The 19,831-nt window shown below is 36.1% G+C and overlaps 1 protein-coding gene across 1 annotated transcript; it reads left to right on the top strand.

Annotated features, from left to right (window-relative positions):
- Nucleotides 1-17,171: 17,171 nt before the first annotated feature.
- Nucleotides 17,172-19,201, top strand: LOC107804968 (uncharacterized). The gene is made up of 2 exons (XM_016628937.1): nt 17,172-17,382; nt 18,600-19,201. Exons 1-2 carry the CDS (start codon nt 17,172-17,174, stop codon nt 19,199-19,201), a joined length of 813 nt encoding a protein of 270 aa, XP_016484423.1.
- Nucleotides 19,202-19,831: the final 630 nt, after the last annotated feature.

Raw genomic sequence — 19,831 nt, 5'->3', positions numbered from 1 at the left:
TCATCACTCAACCCATGGCATTTTCGGTATTGCCCGTAGCGCAATAGTTCAGAATCACTCAACACTAAGACAACCAGTCTGAATTCCGACATCACATCCAAAATCTAACATACCAGCAAACAAAGATCCACTCGAGCCTCCAAATCTCGATTGCCGCTAAACGGTGCCGAATACACACGATCCAGCACCACAACCTAGCCTGTACATGAGAACTCCCAGTCTCCAACTCCATATGACACACAAATCATCATACCTGATTCCAGTTTCCATCGTGCGAATACATGCACACCTTTGATACCCAATCATTCCACAACAGATACTCAAAATTTCCCTGTGCTACTAAGCAAACCCAAATACCACCAGTGGACCCACCAAGAACATGCCGCAATACTACCAAAATATCATCAGTTTAATCACATTACCTTTTTCTGAGACATATACTCTCATCAAATCACTTCCAATTAGCAATACCATTTCCTTAATCATTTGAAGATCATTCACCCTAATCATCTGAAGCTCATTTCTCTAATTACCTAAAGCTACCCGTACCGCCTAAGAATGTTATGAATTTCCATTCAGAACTGAACTATAACCTTACACACGCAAATCTCAACCCTTCACAACATATCGCATATACCATACCATCCTAAGGTAACATGAGGACTTCACCTCCTTTCTGAACCATGAACGTTTACGTATTCAACTAGTCAAGAACTTCCATTGATCCCATTTAGAAGAAAAATCATTACACATCCCATGCTCTGCATGACATACATAGGTCTTGTTCAAATTCTTACAATACCGATACGACGGATGAGATCTGTATAAATTCATAATACTGCCGAATCAACAATTCATTGGGTCTATACTTCTGGCAAGAACTATCACCTCTTTCTGAACCAAACAATGGTCTTAACCCCTTAATTTACTTCATATACTTAGATTGCACTGATCTCGAATTCAATGATCTCGTCTCACCCATTACGAACTGCTCAGGCAATAAGCCACCCCAGACATAATCAAAAGCCGCATATGATGCCCCAATATGCCAATAGGCTACCAATTCGAACGCGATACAAAAAAAGAAAACGAACTCTGGAAGGAATTACCAATCGCACGCACTAATACGGACTTTCCTTAGAAAATAGGAAGCAAGGCATACAAAATAGCATATAGAAAACTATACTCAACATCACACTGTTGCAAACTTCATACTTGGTTTACATCTTTAATCAATCAAGTGATCACATGCCACACTTATATAATCTTCCCGTGGGATACACTTCCACAACCTACCACAACAATATCTGGAGCGTACATCCAAACCACCTGTCGCACTAACGCTAAAGAGCGATCAAGAATTATTAACCAGGACGCAAAACCCTTTTTACAAAACACCGATCTTAGGTGACGCTGAAGACAATACCAACTTACCGTAAACATCGAAACTTATCTCCTGCTCATCCGAGCTCATGACATCTTGTCAAAAAATTTCCTTCACTCGTGCCATTCTCGGCCCAATTTCCACAACCAGAACTGATTCACCAGCATGCATCAAATCGGAACTAACATAGTACATAACCGCACAATCCGCTAACCAATAGCAAGCTCCCCAACTTGGCTCGAAGCCATAGATCACAACATACTATACTCATAACGCATATACTCCATTGTTGCCTCAATACCATAGTGAGATTAAACTTGATCCTTCATAAGCTTGTGGAAACACAAATCATTTAGAATTTTTAACTCTTCTGCAAATCTCGCATTCACTCACACAATAGTTAAGCCCACTCTCTAGGCGATCCAATTTAGATTTCAACACATTTTATTCAATTGCAATTGAGGTCTTCTAATAGATAACATAAGGATAACACAACTTTAGAACACCCCGCAGGAGATGACCCACCTGTTTTGCCCCCAACTAACATTTCTGCATACCTTCCACCGCCTTAAGCATTACGTAGTCACTTGATCTTCCTGAGTCTGTACTCATACCGCAACATGAAATTTACTTCACTCCCAACTAGGAGACATGAAAAGATTCTTCACATGCCCATAACTCGGGCTATAACTTGAATCACGATGGACTTCAAGCATCTATTAGTTCTTCAATCATTCAGCAGACCCTTCTCGTCACTTCCAAATCATATAGATACGTCTCGTAGTACTAACGTAATCATCACATAGCCACAACTATCATTTCCACTAACAGGGACACTACCAAACATATAAGTTCAAAAACACTTGTTCACACAATCAGCACCTCGACGCTCCCGCCATAGGCAAAGATCCAACCTCAAGTCCTCTAGACTGGCCCACCATAAACTCACAGAGATAACACCTCGCCCCTCGATCGGGGAACCACAAGCCATCGAGGCACATCTGATACTGAGCGCCCATGCGCGCATACGAACGCGTGGAAGGAACTTCAAAAGTTTCTTTTCAAGATGAATCAAGGACGCACGATAAGAATTCAAGAATGTGAAGTTTTCCTAAAAGTTTTGTAGCCTCTCGAGGATAAATACAGACGTCTCCGTACCGATCCGCGAGACTCTACTAAACCGGCTCATAACTCGCGAGACCAATTAACCTAGGCTCTGATACCAACTTGTCATGACCCCAACCCGGTCATGATGGCGCCCAACATACTGCTAGGTAAGCTCGACCATTCAACAACATTATCCCAAATTCTTATTCAGATTATAGATAAATATCACAGAGAATTTACTAAGTCATTTCATTCAAGTGTATAATTAATAATAAAATCTGCGGAAGTTCAATTAAAATACCACACCATAGCCCAACAGAATCCGGTGTCACGAATATGAGCCTCTAATACAGAATATCCACCTATTACAAGTCTGTCTAGGAAAAATACTGAATAAAAGATAGAGATAGAGGGGAGAGATCAAGGCTGCGAACGCCATGCAGCTACCTCAATACTCTTGGATATTGCCTGCTCAGCTAAACAATTCTTCACTTAGCTTGTGGTGTACCTGGATCTGCACGCAAGGTGTAGGGAGTAATGTGAGTACTCCGACCCAGTGAGTAATAAACATAAATAAAGGCTGAGAATAAGAAATCATGGAAAAATACAAAGTAAACTATAACTGGCAGTCTAGAACAACAAATAGTGAAGCAACAAGTCAATTAAGTTAGAGTACCAAATACTGAGACAGGTATAACAGATAAAAACAAATGCATGAGTGCAATGCAATGCATATGATGGTACACTCTAGTACCCACTGCGGCGTGCAGCCCGAGCCATCCATTTATTTATCGTCGACGGCGCTCACTGGGGGTATGTACAGACTCCGGAGGGGATCCTACAGCCCAAGCGCAATATCAAGCCATTTCGTGGCATCAAATCTAGGCCCTCGGCCTCATATCAATCTCAGTATAATCAACCAGGCTCTCGGCCTCAATATCAATGTACTCAACCAAGCTCTCGGGCTCAATATCAATGTAATACTGCTGCGGCGCGCAGCCCGATCCATGCTCAGTCAAGAAACCATCATAAGCCCCTTGGTCATTTGTAAAACAGTAGTTCTCAGCCCGAAATATCATTTAGAAATATCATTTAAGTTTTTAAATCTTAGAAAGATGGCTGAGTTTGCAAAACAGTATTTAAAACCTTGGACTGAGGTCAAATGATATGCAAAATATGCGAAAGCAGTGATATCAATCCCTGAAGGATTCAAATAATTGGCAAGAAGCCCAAATATAACAATTAAATCTAAGTAAGGATGATTCTCAATTTAGTTCAAGTAGAAAACACGGTACAAACATATCTCGGGATGGACCAAGTCACAATCCCCAATGGTGCTCTACCCCACGCGCGTTATCCGGCGTGCAAGTCACCTCAATATAGCATTACGATGTGAAATTCCGAGGTTTCAAACCCTCAGGACATCATTTACATCAATTACTCACCTCAAGACAGTCAAAGTCTAGCTCGCTATGCCCTTGCCTCTCAAATTAGCCTCCTCGTGCAACGAATCTGCCCAAAATCACAACGAATATGTCGCATTATGCTAAAGAGACAATACTCAATCGAAAGCAATCGAAAAATATCAAAATTCACGAATTTGACAAAACCCGGGCCCCGGGACCACGTCTCAAAAAATCAGAAAATTAACATCACCGGATTCCTTGTCTCGCCACGAGTCTATACATACCAAGAACTCCCAAATCCGAGTTCAAATGACCCATCAAATCCTAATTGTTTGGTTTCAAAATTTAAGTCCTAGTTCTTGATTTGTAGGCTTATATTTCATGAATATCTAGGTGGAATTCACAATAAAAACGAGTTCTAAGTCCAAGAAACATACCTCAAGTCGTTCCCCCTTGAATCCCTCTTTAATCTCCACCAAGAAGCTCTCAAAATGATCAACCATGAAGGAAAAATGACCCAAAATCGCGGATGAAGTGTTTTATAAACTCACTGCCCAAAATTTTTCGGAAGTACTGTTCACGCGTGTGGTCACTGTTCACCCACGCGGTTACTGTTCACGCTGCTAAAAAAATACAGCAGCAGCCAAAGAAATTGCAGCACTTTTCTTTTTACTAAAATGGCTCTAACTCCATCATACGAACTCGGAATTCGATGATTCTTGTTCCTATGAGTCACAAATAATGATACGAATATATTCCTTCATTAGAAACGCAATTCGGAACTCGTTTTCTCAGTGCGATATCCATTTCGCTCGTTAAACAATTAGCTCATGTTTCGTGTCAAAAACCCAATCGCGACTTGATGAAATTAGACCAAACTTTTCAGATCACTCCTATAATTCATTATTTAAATTCTATAAATCTCGAAATAAAATTTCGATCTCTAGAACTAAAAATGGACCTTTGGATCATTACATGCTTATGCTCAAACGACAAAAATCTTCCAAAAACTCTTCCAAAAATTATCCGAGCCTCATGGGACCCCGACCAAACATGCCAACATAATTTATAACATTATTCAAACCTCTTCCAATCATCAAAACACCTCAAACAACATCAAATTACCCAAAACTCATCGAATTCAAGCCTAATTTTCTACAAACTTCCGAAATACACTTTCGATCAAAAACCCGACCAAACCACGTCCGAATGACCTGAAATTTTGCACACATATCCCAAATCACCTAACGAAGCTACAGCAACTCTCGGAATTCCATTCCGACTCTCGGATCAAAATCTCACCTATCAACCGGAATTCGCCAAAATACTAACTTCGCCAATTCAAGCCTAATTCTACACCGAACCTCTAAAATTACTTCCAGTCACACTCCTAAGTCACAAATCATCCCCCAAAGCTAACCGAATCATCGGGATTGAAATTCGAGCCCTCTAACACATAAGTCAACGTCCGGTTGACTTTTCCAAAACAAATCTTCCTTAAAGAGACTAAGTGTCTCATTTCCTACTAAAACCAATCCAAATCAACTCGTTCACACCCAACACTGATAATGAAGCATAAAGAAATAGAAAATGGGGAAAACGGGGCGGTAACTCACGAGACGACGGGTCGGGTCGTCACATTATCAATGAACTCTTCAAAGCAGAAACTGCCCCATGGAAAAAAAGCACAAAGTTCTGCGTCGTCTATGATTTTCATATTACGTTCACTTATATTTCTATTAATGTTTTTACCCAAAAGAACAACTTCTAATATATAAATCTCAGCAAGCTTTACAGCATCTTCATCGCAGACCTCGGCATCATCACATACATCATCTGCTGCACCATCACGGAGTCGAGAACGCTTTTTTATAAACCGATATCAATTATCTACCTTCAAACCTTTTTTCACATTAGAGAAATACTGTTCCTTCAAACGGTTCTCTCTATCATCAACGAAACTATAATCAGATGCCTCAATCTTCAGCCCAGTAATAGAATGGAAACCATCTTCTGTAAATGCTACATCGTTGTCAAAAACTCTAAAAACCATTTTGGTTTTATCCTTGTAAAAAACTTGAGAAAGCAACATACAATGAGTCAACTTCCCAGAGTGACCCACGTCATTCTACTCTAAAAATTTCCCAAATACGTCATTCTTTAGATGATCCATTTGAGTTCCACACATAAACGACAAAATTATTTTCTTAAATTTTCGATCGCCTCTCCAATAGCAATCAGCAGGAAACCACTCACCCAAATCATAAAATCTATCTCCCTCCTAAAATAAAAATACAACACACATAAACAACACTTTATATAATTTTAAGATACAAACTTCAACATTTTAGAAATACGTACCTTCAATATCCTACTTGAAGATTCCATTTCTATAAAATCATGAAAAAAACGTATTGTAAAATAGATAAATAAACACAATCAGAATCCAGTATATATATGAGAAATAAATCACAATCACAACAAAGTCTACAAAAAGTAATGACAAATAAAACATAATTTTAGTCTAAACAGAACTCATCCAGTATAATATACTGGAGAAAAAGCTTACACACAGCAAAAGTCCTGTAAAATATACTGGAATGAAATAAAACTCAAATTATATTATAATATTCATCCAGTATAATATACTGGAAGACAAACATTCACATGACAGACTTCCAGTATAATATACTAGACAAAATTTTACTAAATTAATAAACAAAAAATATAATAAAAAACCATATAGTATAAAAAACTGGGATACAAGCCTTCAGAAGACAGATTTCCGTATAAAGATGGCACACTTCATTTAAAAAATACTGAAATCAAACAAAACTCAAGTATTATATACTGGATCAAAGAGCATAATTAAAAAAAAAAGACAAATAGTCATTCAAAAAAAGTAATCACAAATAAAATAAAATTTTAGTCTAAACAGAACTCATCCAATATAATATACTGGAGAATAAGCTTACACACAGCAGACGTCCCGTAAAATATACTGGAATGAAATAAAACTCAAACTATATTATAATATTAATCCAGTCTAACATACTGGAAGACAAACATTCACATGACAGACTTCCAGTATAATATACTGGACAAAATTTTACTAAATTTAATAAACAAAAAACATAATCAAAAATCACACAGTATAAAAAACTGGGAAACAAGCCTTCAAAATATAGATTTTCCGTATAACACCATATTTAACAAGAACTAGAGAAATTACACAACGATTACAGCATTACAACATAAAACTAATAACAAAGTGATAAAATTACCAGAAATAAGACAAACTAATGAATAGAGAAAAAATCGTAAAAGTTAAAATAAAATAAATATTTAAACCCTAACGGTACGGAAATCAAACTTAAACCTAAAGAACCAACAATAAAAACGAAAATTCAAACACATTATCGTAAAAACAAAACTCACCCATATAATTTTGAAGAAAATTGGACTTAACCCAGACAAGATTCGAAGAAAAGTGCTCTCTCGAGGAAGCGAAATCCGTACACTGCTGTAAAAACAAAGAAAGGCGATAAAAAGTAACTAAACAGTATGTTAAAAAGGTCAAGGGCAATTATTTCATTTACCAATATATTTTAACTTAAAATGGCTAGAAATCGATTACATTTAGATCGGTGGCTATTTTTCAATAGCCAATCGTAAAAATGGCTACGCCATGCCATTTTGACGAGGAATGGGGAAGTAATGGGCTTCGTTTAGTGATATTATAAAATAGTTGAATATGTTGTATTTTATGTAATATGGAATTAGACACGTTCATATACCATATATGAAACCTTATTACCAAAAATGTGCATAGTTTCATATTTACCCGCTATGTTCACAGTTTTTCAACAATTATTATACCATTCATTAAATACTAATTATTAGGAGCTGATTCCTTCCTAATTAGGCGCGCTACAAATCAGGAACAGAATATTCTAATTGATTTAGCGACCTTCAGATCAAATTTGAAACGCAAATCCTATATCTTCAATTTAAAATCAAATTACATAGACTCTTTTCTGCAAAAACTCTCTTCTTCGATATTTTTCCTTAAGCCACAAATCAAAAAAAGACAAAATCGTTAACAAATTCGAATCAAATTGTAGAAATCAGTTCTGCAAAAGCTCAGTTCGTCGATATTCTCTCTACATCTCTCTCTATTTCTCAATCGCAAATTTCAGTAATACAAAGCAAATGAAAAGAGAGCAGCAATTCCACCATTGACAGCCATTAAAAAGCTTGAAAGCTTTGAATTCAAATTTGGATTTTCAAAAATCATTATTTGTTTGGATTGGGTGTTGTTGAAAATAATCGGGAATATGGTTTGGAGTTTATATCTCAATTTTGAGGGGTTTTGGTGAAGATTAGACTTGGTTTTGACTGAATTTCAGATTGAAACTTGAAGAAGAAGAAGACATATTGCAGAAATTGTAGATAAATTGTAGATTATTTGTATTTTGATTGTAGATGCTTTATTTTCTATTTTCACAAATAAAAAACGGCTAAAACTTCTACAAAACTTTTGAAAAAACGCAATTATGTCAAAAATTCCAATTATGCTACAATTGAATGGGAATTGGGATATAAAAATTCAATGTACCCAGTTTGTAGATATTTTGTAGATAAATTATAGATTATTTGTATTCTAATTGTATATGCTTTGTTTTCTGTTTTCACAAATCAAAAACGACTAAAACTTCTACAAATCTTCTGCAACAAACGCAATTATGTCGAAAATCCCAATTAAACTACAATCGAATGAGAATTGGGATATTAAAATTCAATATACCCAGTTTGTAGATATTTTGTAGATGAATTGTAGATTATTTGTATTATGATTGTAGATGTTTTCTGTTTTCACAAATTCAAAACGACTAAAACTTCTACAAAATCTTCTGCAAAAAACCCAATTATGTCGAAAATACCAATTAAGCTACAATTGAATGGAAATTTATGGTTCTATTTGAGGAATGAAGCAGATCTACGGTTTTTATCTGATGAACAATTAACTAATATTGTGCTTAGCTTGGATTCAGGTTTTAGAGTTAGTAGATTTGGTAATTATCACCTTATACGAATATGTAGCACTAGTTGAAAGTAGTGGGTGCTAAGATATGCCTTATCAATAGTGTGGATCTGCTCATAATTTATCTGTACTGTTTTGGTAGATGTTCTTATTTCTTGTTTACTTTTGGCCGGAGTTTATCTTGGTGATTAATATTTTCGAACCTATTTTCGGTCTTTATCTTGGCATAAATTTTTTTCCTTCTGATTTGTTCCTTTTGGTTGTCGCTTTTGTGAATTTTAAAGATCTATGCTTTAGATAAAAGGTCCTTATCTTAAAACATAAAATAAAATAGAATGGGTTGTGACAAAAGATTTTGAATATACGATACCTTGAATTAAGGAGGGATATACGCTGCATTAATTGTACCTCTTAAAATACACTATGGTATAAAATTGGTAATTTAGTATACTAAATGTAATTATATCAGACCTTAAACATTGAAGGTAATAAGGTTTCCTATATGGTATAGGACTGTAAAAATCTCTATTATAAAATAGTTGAATATGTTGTATTTTACGTAATATGAAATTAGACACGTGACAAATGTATTTTCCCAATATAATGAGATAAAGATAGGATGGAAATGAAATTTTGTACTTCTCCGTTGTTGCTCTTGTACGTCATTATTTGTAATGATTGCAGGACCCGTAAGTAATTGCTCAGCACAATCCCATGCAATGTTTCTGGTAAATTCACATAATTTTAACTTATATATACACGGATAGTGTAAATTCTTTTAACCAGTGGAGTAATTTAATTTGTTGTCTTATATCTTACGTTACTAATTTGATTTATTATGAACAATTAACTGTAATTACTTTTTAGGTGATTCTATAGTTTAAAAATAGTCTCGACTAGGACGAAGCTGTAATTACTTTTTAGGTGATTCTATAGTTTAAAAATGGTCTCGACTAGGACGAAGCTGTAATTACTTTTTAGGTGATTCTATAGTGTAAAAATTGTGTCGACTAGGATGAAGTATGAGTGTTGTGCGTTATCTCACTACAATGTTGAAAAGTTTTTTATGGATATAAATGTAATTATTATGCCTGTATTTGTAAATAATGATTCTGGAAATTAGAACGTTAGCTTATAAACGTAAATATAAATAAAACAGAAATTAATTTGAGCCCACTGAATTCACAGTGCTTCCTTAAGGAATTTAATCCCCTCCTAGTACCCAAGGTTATGGATTATTTTCTCCCAGGATAGAACGAATTACACACTGGTGTAGCGGTACTTCAGACCCCAGTGTTTCAGCGAATACAAAGTTCGGCAGCAAATCACACTTACGGATGCTTTGTTTGTAGTTTAAACAATGCAGAACAAGGGAGGAAAATTCAGAAGTCGAATAGAAATTCTGAGAGGAAAGAATGCAAATTATAGCCAACGTTGAGTTTTCGGTGAAGAGAAGATCAATAGCTCTCAATTCTGTTTTTGGTGTGTCTTCAACAAGCTGCTTGCACCATCTATTTATAGTGCAGTTAGCTGCTAAACACGGACCCGCCGCCACTCATTTAGTGGAGCACTTGGCCATGGTGGACGGAGCACCAGGCTGCTAACTAATGGAGCAATCACTTGCTATTATGGAGCAAGCATTTGGCAATAGTGGGAGACGCACAAATCCACGGATTGGAACATATCCGTTACAAACACGGATATTATTACGTTAATATTTACTATTAACAAATAAATTTGGTCCAAAAAATTAATCAATCAATCGATCATTTGACCAAATCCGAAGCCAAATCCGAAGCCGAAACCGAGCCGAGCGAGCGACGATGACGGCGCGAGGCTTGCCTTCTTCCTAACTCTTTAAGAGCTACATGAAGTGCATTTGAATATAAACCCACCAAACTCCTTTTCCTCTACCAATGAGGGACAATATCTCATTAAAAGGAAAGGGAAACTTAAAATTTTACTCAAAATTTTTATTTCCCTCCATTTCTCATTCACCCTCTTTTTAATACCTTTCTATATTAAAAAGAAACTCAACAATCCCCCACATGAATGGGGAATGGCTATATCACGAAAGTATGCATGAAAAACTTGTGTGATTTGCAAGCAAGGATTAATTGCATCTGGATAAGTAGGTTTCCCTTTGAACTTTCCGTAGTAAACTTATGTCGGATATACTTGGTCAATCGGTAGATTTGATATCTTTGAACCGTCGAACTTTAGTGTATACCTAGACAGCCATAAGTCACACAATCAATCCCTAAACCGTCTTTGGTTCTCATTGTTGTGTTCGTTTCAGCCATGAACACTGCCTGGTTTCATAAGTGTGTAGAGAATTGGCCTTGCAAAATTCTCCTTGAAGCGGCTAACACTTCACACTTACATAAGTGATTCCTAAACGTGTCATCTCGTAGATACACTATTTGATATACCCTGTATCAAATTTAGAAATCATTAAAAAACCTTAATGTTTTATCCTTGGTACTGAACATTGTCTCATCACGAGAATGGACCAAATTTTTTTTTTGTTGACAATGTTGAACCGTCATTAATGACTTTGTTTGATCTCCTTGAACCTATATCTTGGGATCTCCAGTCTTCTAGGTAGAGTTACCGCCACAATGACTTGTTCTCGGCTATAGTCTCATTCCCCTTGATGATTTCTCAACTACCTCTCTAGTTAGGCCTTTTGTAAGTGGATCCGACACATTATCACTTGACCTTACATAGTCAATCGTGATAATTCCTCTGGAGAGTAGTTGCCTAACGATTTTATGTCTTCGTCGTATATGACGAGATTTACCGATATACATAACACTCCCAGCCCTTCCAATTGTTGCTTGGCTATCACAATGTATGCATATTGGTGCCAACGATTTAGGCCAAAATGGAATGTCTTCCAAGAAATTCCAGAGCCATTCATCTTCTTCACCGGCTTTATCTAAGGTTATGAACTCAGCCTCCATTGTAGAGCGGGCAATACATGTTTGTTTGGACGACTTCCAAGATACCGCTCCTCCACCAATATTGAATACATATCCAATTGTGAACTTCGAATCAGTTGAACCGGTGATCCAATTTGCATCACAATATCCTTCAATCACCGCAGGATATTTACTGTAGTGCAAATCAAAGTTTTGGGTATGTTCTAAATATCTCAAACTCGTTTCATTGCCATCCAATGAGATTGACCTGGATTGCTCGTGTATCGACTCAGTTTACTTATAGCACAAGCTATATCTTGTCGTGTACAATTCATGATGTACATTAAGCATCCCAACACACAAGCATAATCCAATTGTGATATGCTTTGGCCTTTGTTCTTTGCTAATGCAAGATTCACGTCAATTGGAGTCTTTGCAACTTTAAAGCCTAAGTGCTTGAATTTTTCAAGTACTGTCTTAATATAATGAGATTGTGACAATGCCAGACCTTGAGGAGTCTTTTGGATCTTAATTCCCAGAATTAAATCTGCAACTCCCAAGTCCTTCATATCAAACTTGCTAGTTAGCATACGCTAAGTCGCATTTATATTGGCAATGTCATTACTCATTATCAGCATATCATCCACATATAGGCAAACAATGACTATGTGATTTGGAACATTTTTAATGTACACACATTTATCACATTCATTTATCTTAAAACCATTTGACAACATTGTTTGGTCAAATTTCGCATGCCATTGTTTGGGTGCTTGTTTTAGTCCGTAGAGGGACTTAACAAGTCTACATACCTTATTTTCTTTACTTGGAACTACAAACCTTTCAGGTTGTTCCATGTAAATTTCTTCCTCCAAATCTCCATTTAAGAAGGCTATCTTTACGTCCATTTGATAAATTTCAAGACCATAAACTGCAGCTAAAGCTACTAGCATTCGTATGGACGTAATTCTCGTCACTGGAGAATATGTATCAAAGTAGTCAAGACCTTCTCGTTGTCTATACCCTTTGACAGCAAGTCTTACTTTAAATTTATCAATAGTGCCATCATCTTTCATTTTTATTTTAAAAATCCATTTACACCCCAAAGGTTTATTTCCAGGAGGAAGATCAACCAATTCCCATGTATGGTTGTTCAATATGGATTCTATTTCACTATTGACTGCCTCTTTCCAGAACAATGATTCCGAAGAAGACATAGCTTCTTTAAATGTTCGAGGCTCATTTTTCAATAAGAAAGTCACAAAATCTGGTTCAAACGAAGTAGATGTTCTTTGACGTTTACTACGTCTTGGATCCTCCTGATAAAATGTACTTTCTTTTGTTTCTTCCCGAGGTCGTTAGATCCTTCACCAAACAACTCACATTCCTTTTTATACGGATATATATTTTCAAAGAACTCAGCATTATCTGATTCTATAACCGTATTATTATGAATGTCAGGATTTTCTGATTTATGAACTAGAAATCGATATGATTTACTATTGGTCGCATATCCTATGAAAACACAATCAACTGTTTTCGGTCCTATTTTTACCCTTTTGGGTTTAGGAACTTGTTCTTTTGCCAAACACCCCCACACTTTAAAATAATTCAAGTTGGGTTTCCTTCCTTTCTATTTTTTATATGGAATGGATTGTGTTTTGCTATGGGGTACTCGATTTAATATTCAGCTAGCCGTAAGAACAGCTTCCCCCCACAAGTTCTGTGGCAATCCAGAACTTATCAACAATGCGTTCATCATCTCCTTTAATGAACGATTCTTTCTTTCCGCAATCCCATTGGATTGGGGCGTGTAAGGGATTGTTGTTTGATGAATAATTCCATATTTTAAACATATTTGTTCAAAAGGAGATTCATATTCACCACCCCTATCACTTCTTATCATTTTGATTTTCTTGTTAAGTTGCGTTTCAACTTCATTTTTGTATTGCTTGAATGCGTCTATTGCTTCATCTTTACTATTAAGTAAGTAAACATAGCAATATCGAGTGTTGTCGTCAATAAAAGTTATGAAATACTTCTTTCCACCGCGAGATGGTATTGACTTCATATCACAAATATATGTGTGAATTAAGTCTAAAGGATTTGAATTCCTTTCTACCGACTTATAAGGATGTCTAACATACTTAGATTCCACACATATTTGACATTTTGATTTTTTGCATTCAAACTTAGGCAATATTTCCAAGTTAATCATTTTCCGCAACGTTATATAATTGACATGACCCAAACGTACATGCCATAAATCATTTGACTCAAGTAAGTAAGAAGAAGCTGAAGTCTTATTATTATTGTCAACAACTATTACATTGAGCTTGAAAAGGCCCTCGGTGAGGTAACCTTTTCCTACAAACATTTCATTCTTACTTATTACAACCTTGTCGGATACAAAAACGCACTTGAAACCGTGTTTTACAAGAAGTCCAGTAGAGACTAAATTCTTCCTAATTTCTGGAACATGAAGGACGTTGTTCAAAGTCATGACCTTGCCAGAAGTCATCTTGAGAAATATCTTCCCATATCCTTCAATTTTTGTTGTAGCAGCATTTCCCATAGAAAACATCTCTTCGGGTCCAGCAGAAGCATAGGTAGAAAATGCTTCCCTCACAGCACAAACATGGGGAGTGGCTCCAGAATCAATCCACCACTCCTTAGGATTTCCTACCAGGTTGCATTCAGAAAGCATGGCACACAAGTCATTAACATCATCATGCTCTTCTACCATGTTTGCTTGACCCCTTTTCTTGTCTTTCTTCCGAGCACGACACTCTGTAAATTTGTGTCCGATTTTCCCACAGTTGTAGCAGTTTCCACTGAACCGCTTCTTGCTTGGGTTGTATTTCGGACCAGAAGCCTTCTTTCTCTTTTTGTTATCTTCAACAATATTTGCTCTCATTATTGTTGAATTTTCATGGCCTCTCCTTTCAGCAGCTTTATTGTCCTCTTCGATTCTCAATCGAACAATGAGATCTTCAAGCGACATTTCCTTTCGTTTGTGTTTAAAATAATTTTTGAAGTCCTTCCACAATGGAGGCAACTTCTCAATTATTGCTGCTACTTGAAATACTTCATTGATGACAAGACCTTCAGCAAGTAGATCATGAATAATTACTTGCAATTCCTGGACTTGGGTAATAACAGACTTGCTATCTACCATTTTGTAGTCCAAAAATTTTGCAGCGACGAATTTCTTCATCCCGACATCTTCAGTTTTGTATTTCTTTTCAAGCGCATTCCAAAATTCTTTTGATGTCTCCACGCCATTGTATACATTATACAGATTATCATCCAGTCCGCTAAGAATATAATTCTTGCACAAAAAATCAGAATACTTCCACGCCTCAATCACGAGAAAGCTTTCATTCTCTGAAGTTTCATCTGGCAGATCAGGAACATCTTCCTTGATGAACTTCTATAGACATAACGTAGTCAGGTAGAAGAACATCTTCTGCTGCCAGCGCTTGAAATCAATTCCGGAAAATTTTCCGGGTTTTTCTGCCGGTGCTAAAGCCGGTGATCGGCTTGTCGATGCGTTGGCAGTCACCATCGGAACAGCTTGATTTCCGTTGTCATTCGCCATTTTTTCTGGGAAAAAAATGACACAAACAAACATTTAAAACTGGAGTAAAAAATCACGTAGATTTTAATCTCCAACAAAACGCCACGAAGGCTTTAAAACTGGAGTAAAAATCACATAGATTTTAATCTCCAACAAACCGCTACGAAGGCTTTACTCTCCAAACGGAAGTACACAAAAACCACAAAGGTTATAGTTTCCAAAATAATAAAAGTAACACAAATACAGAAATTAAAATTATTAAATTCCTTAAGCTTGTTATTATTATGCCTGTATTTGTAAATAATGACTCTGGAAATTAGAACGTTAGCTTATAAACGTAAATATAAATAAAACAGAAATTAATTCGAGCCCACTGAATTCACAGTGTTTCCTTAAGGAATTTAATCCCCTCCTAGTACCCAAGGTTATGGATTATTTCCTCCCAGGATAGAACGAATTACACACTGGTGTAGCGGTACTTCAAACCCCAGTGTTTCAGCGAATACAAAGTTCGGCAGCAAATCACACTTACGGATGCTTTGTTTGTAGTTTAAAACAATGTAGAACAAGGGAGGAAAACTCAGAAGTCAAATGAAAATTCTGAGAGGAAGGAATGCAAATTATAGCCAACGTTGAGTTTTCGGTGAAGAGAAGATCAATAGCTCTCAATTCTGTTTTTGGTGTGTCTTCAACAAGCTGCTTGCACCATCTATTTATAGTGCAGTTAGCTGCTAAACACGGACCCGCTGCCACTCATTTAGTGGAGCACTTGGCCATGGTGGACGAAGCACCAGGTTGCTAACTAATGGAGCAATCACTTGCTATTATGGAGCAAGCATTTGGCAATGGTGGGAGACGCACAAATCCACGGATTGGAACATATCCGTTACAAACACGGATATTATTACGTTAATATTTACTATTAACAAATAAATTTGGTCCAAAAAATTAATCAATCCGAAGCCGAAGCCGGGCCGAGCGAGCGACGACGGCGCGAGGCTTGCCTTCTTCCTAACTCTTTAAGAGCTACATGAAGTGTATTTGTATATAAACCCACCAAACTCCTTTTCCTCTACCAATGAGGGACAATGTCTCATTAAAAGGAGAAGAAAACTTAAAATTTTCATTTCCCTCCATTTCCTATTCACCCTCTTTTTAATACATTTCTATATTAAAAAGAAACTCAACAATAAATGCATTCGCTGAACCAAAGCAGTCATTCCTAAAAGAAGTGACATTAGAGACAACTCGGTTTCACTAGTATACTCAATTTAAACCCATCAGAAGATACCAGATATAATCTATAAGGAGATTGAAATTGGGTCATGGACCACTTCCTATCAAAATCAAGTGACAACAAAGTATATACCCCAGCCTAGCCAGTAAATTCCTCATGTTATTTGTTTGAAAGTGGAAAGGAAGAATACTTCCAATTGGAGCTTTTAATGCATAAGTACAAAACCCTTAAATTCAATTGGATGAATCCGTTAGTAACGTGGTATGTACTATTTCCACTAAACTGCTACCCTCATACTTCATCCTTGACAAAGATCATTGGATACTAGTTTTTACATGTATTCTTCTACAGTACTACCTTATTTTTAAGCTCTATGAACAAAATACTATGACTAAGTTAAGCATGCATGCATGAAGCTCTAAACGTGCTTCTTTTTTTATTCTACTTAATTATAGTAACTGGAAAAATTGATAGGAAGATATAAATAGAATGCATGCTATGTGGATGTCAGTGACGGAAACTATCAAATGTGGTGGTAAACTGATAGATGTTTGGCCACAACAACAGAAACCAGTCAAGCGCAAGTGCAATCGCACAAGTTTTGAGAAGAAGACACATTATTATGAGGTCACTCCTAGAGAAAATCCAGCAATCAACTCCACATTTCAGCACAAGTACCCCCGGCGGAGATGGTTTTACGGTAAAGTTTCTAAGATTTTAATTATATTCACTTAACAATTTTAACCAGTGATAATATTACGTAAAATCTTTTCCCATATTTTTAATTAATGCTTATCAAAAGATTTAATTTACTTGTAATTACCAAATAAGTGATCTGATTGTGCAAAAAATTTATCGTAAATTAATGCATAGAATTTAAACTTATGTTTCACAATTCATTCCCTCTAATTTCTTCTTTTGTTTAATTTGCCGTTCCATTTCTTGCGTCGTTTGTAAACTGGATTATAGAGGGTGCACTTGTCTCCTCAGAAATAAAGACCATAAACACAAAGGTGCATTTCAATTCCTACTTGCACAACTATTACTCAAGGCTGGATGTAAGGAATGTGAGTAAAGAATTCCCTATCTCAAGATTAATGTTTGGTTTTATGGATCATGCATGAGATGTTGGAGAGTTTCACACATCCATTTTACATTCCATTACTTCTTTCCTCCTCTTTTTTCTTTTTTGGGGTCATTTTATTAGACTAAGAGTGTGTGTATATGAGATGACAGAAGTCATTTTCCATAAATAATGTTTTCCTGAAAATTTTCTTTCCAGGAGAATATTTTCTTAAAAAATATTTTATGGTGGGTTAGCTAGTGAGTGAAAAAATATTTTTTGAAAATATATATCAAAAATTAATATAATAATTTTACAAAACTCAACTGTGCTTGATGAAAGTTTTTAGTACTAAAGGTTAATAATAATAATGTCTAAACGCTCGTTGGAGCAAGTAATATAAAATTAAAGTTCAAGGTGCACGAATGGTGTAATGGCTGCCCCGCTGTCTCCGATATGGACCCGGTGAAATTGAATTTTCCGTGAAGATGCGGAGTACCAACGACTAGACAGTAAGATCCGTGCACCTTAACTATAGCTTCGCAGTAACCCCCTCGCCCCCTCTATCTGAAAAGTGGTAAAGAAGGACTCTTTGGGACAATTTCTGGTAATCAAATACCAAATAATGACTTACGAGAAAAAAAAATTCCTGAAAAATAAGTTCCGTCGTATCAAACATGGAGCAAATTTTAGGTTTTTAAAACCCGAACAGAATCTAGAGTATTGTTATTTTCTTGTCTTCCAATATGTTCCAAAACCTTTTGACCAAACTTTAGGTGTCTGTACTAGTATTATAGTTGGAGACACTATGCTTTCTTTACTTGTGATGTAATGTTACGTTTGTGGCTAAACAGAACTGGAGATTGGAGATCCATCTAGGAATGTTATTGAGAAGATTTTCAGAGCAGCCTCAACAAATCCATCAAAGCAAAGTCGGAAAATAAAGAAAGTTCTAAGAGTGAATAATACAGTAGATATCTTAGAGAAATTCGAGAAATATAGAGAAACTGTGAAGAGAAGGTCCTTTGAGCACAAGTATAATAATAATATGCACCCAAGAAGCATAGTTGATGGAAATGAATTGTTGCAGTTCCATGTCACAACAATGACTTGTTACAGTGGTAAAAAGAAAATAATTTCTGAGATTTGCAAAGATCCCAGCTGCTGTGTCTGCAGGCTACTTCAATCCGGTTTCAGAAATTCAAGAGATGGAATTCAACTAAGCACAAGCAGTGATGCCCCGTGCGAGCGCGCGAGTCGCTTCTCCAACAGAAAGAATGTCAAGAGAGCTGTCATAGTTTGCAGGATAATTGCTGGTAGAGTAGTAAATAAGGATAATATCAACCTTGGGGAAGAGTATGATTCAGTTGCAAGTGGACTTCATCTCAGCTCACAGTGCTTGATTGTAAAAGATTCAAGTGCTGTTCTCCCCTGCTTCGTCATAGTTTTAAATTGAATATATACTTTACGATTTAAACTTGATAGCCTCAGCTTTCAAGGTTTTTACCACTCAACTCATTGTGCTTCTGAATCGTACGGTTTAGAATTTAATATTTGTTAAAAGTTTTAGTTGTTTTTCACACATATATATGTATCTAGCTAGGTCAGTGTTAAAAATATTGGGTCCAATTGAATGAGTTGAATAAAGGCTTCATGATTTGTGTGTACTTCACATTTTCTTTGAACCACATTGAGTAAACAAAATTTCTCTTTACACGATAGAACATAAATGAATCAATATGATGATGACGAGTTGCAAAACAGAGTTTTCAGATTTTGATAACTTCCAAGACCAATTCCAGCATGCCTACATCTGTTTTACTACATTGAACATAAAGTTCTCCAAGCCCCAATTTTTATCATTTTCGTCTGAAATTAAAGCACATTTCTGTGACCAAACTATACCTTTGCAAAAAAAAAATTATTATCAAGAGTATATATGCAAAAAAAACTTTCAAAAAAACTATTTCATATTAATACGACAGCGCTTGAAAATAATGTAGTTTAAACATGTATATGGAATAGATGTAAATACTCATTGTGAGCACGTGATTTTTTGTTTACACGACAATTACTCCAAAAGAAA

The sequence above is a fragment of the Nicotiana tabacum genome, chromosome 8 (assembly GCF_000715075.1).
Source record: "Nicotiana tabacum cultivar K326 chromosome 8, ASM71507v2, whole genome shotgun sequence".
In the NCBI taxonomy this organism is placed as follows: domain Eukaryota; kingdom Viridiplantae; phylum Streptophyta; class Magnoliopsida; order Solanales; family Solanaceae; genus Nicotiana; species Nicotiana tabacum.
This window is presented reverse-complemented; position numbering and strand designations above follow the sequence as displayed.

Bases quoted from the DNA above. Each gene is read 5' to 3' on its own strand.
- LOC107804968 (XM_016628937.1), top strand. From the start codon at position 17,172: ATGCATGCTATGTGGATGTCAGTGACGGAAACTATCAAATGTGGTGGT. The intron at 17,383-18,599 runs GTAAAGTTTCTA...GTGGCTAAACAG, and splicing joins CCGGCGGAGATGGTTTTACG to AACTGGAGATTGGAGATCCA.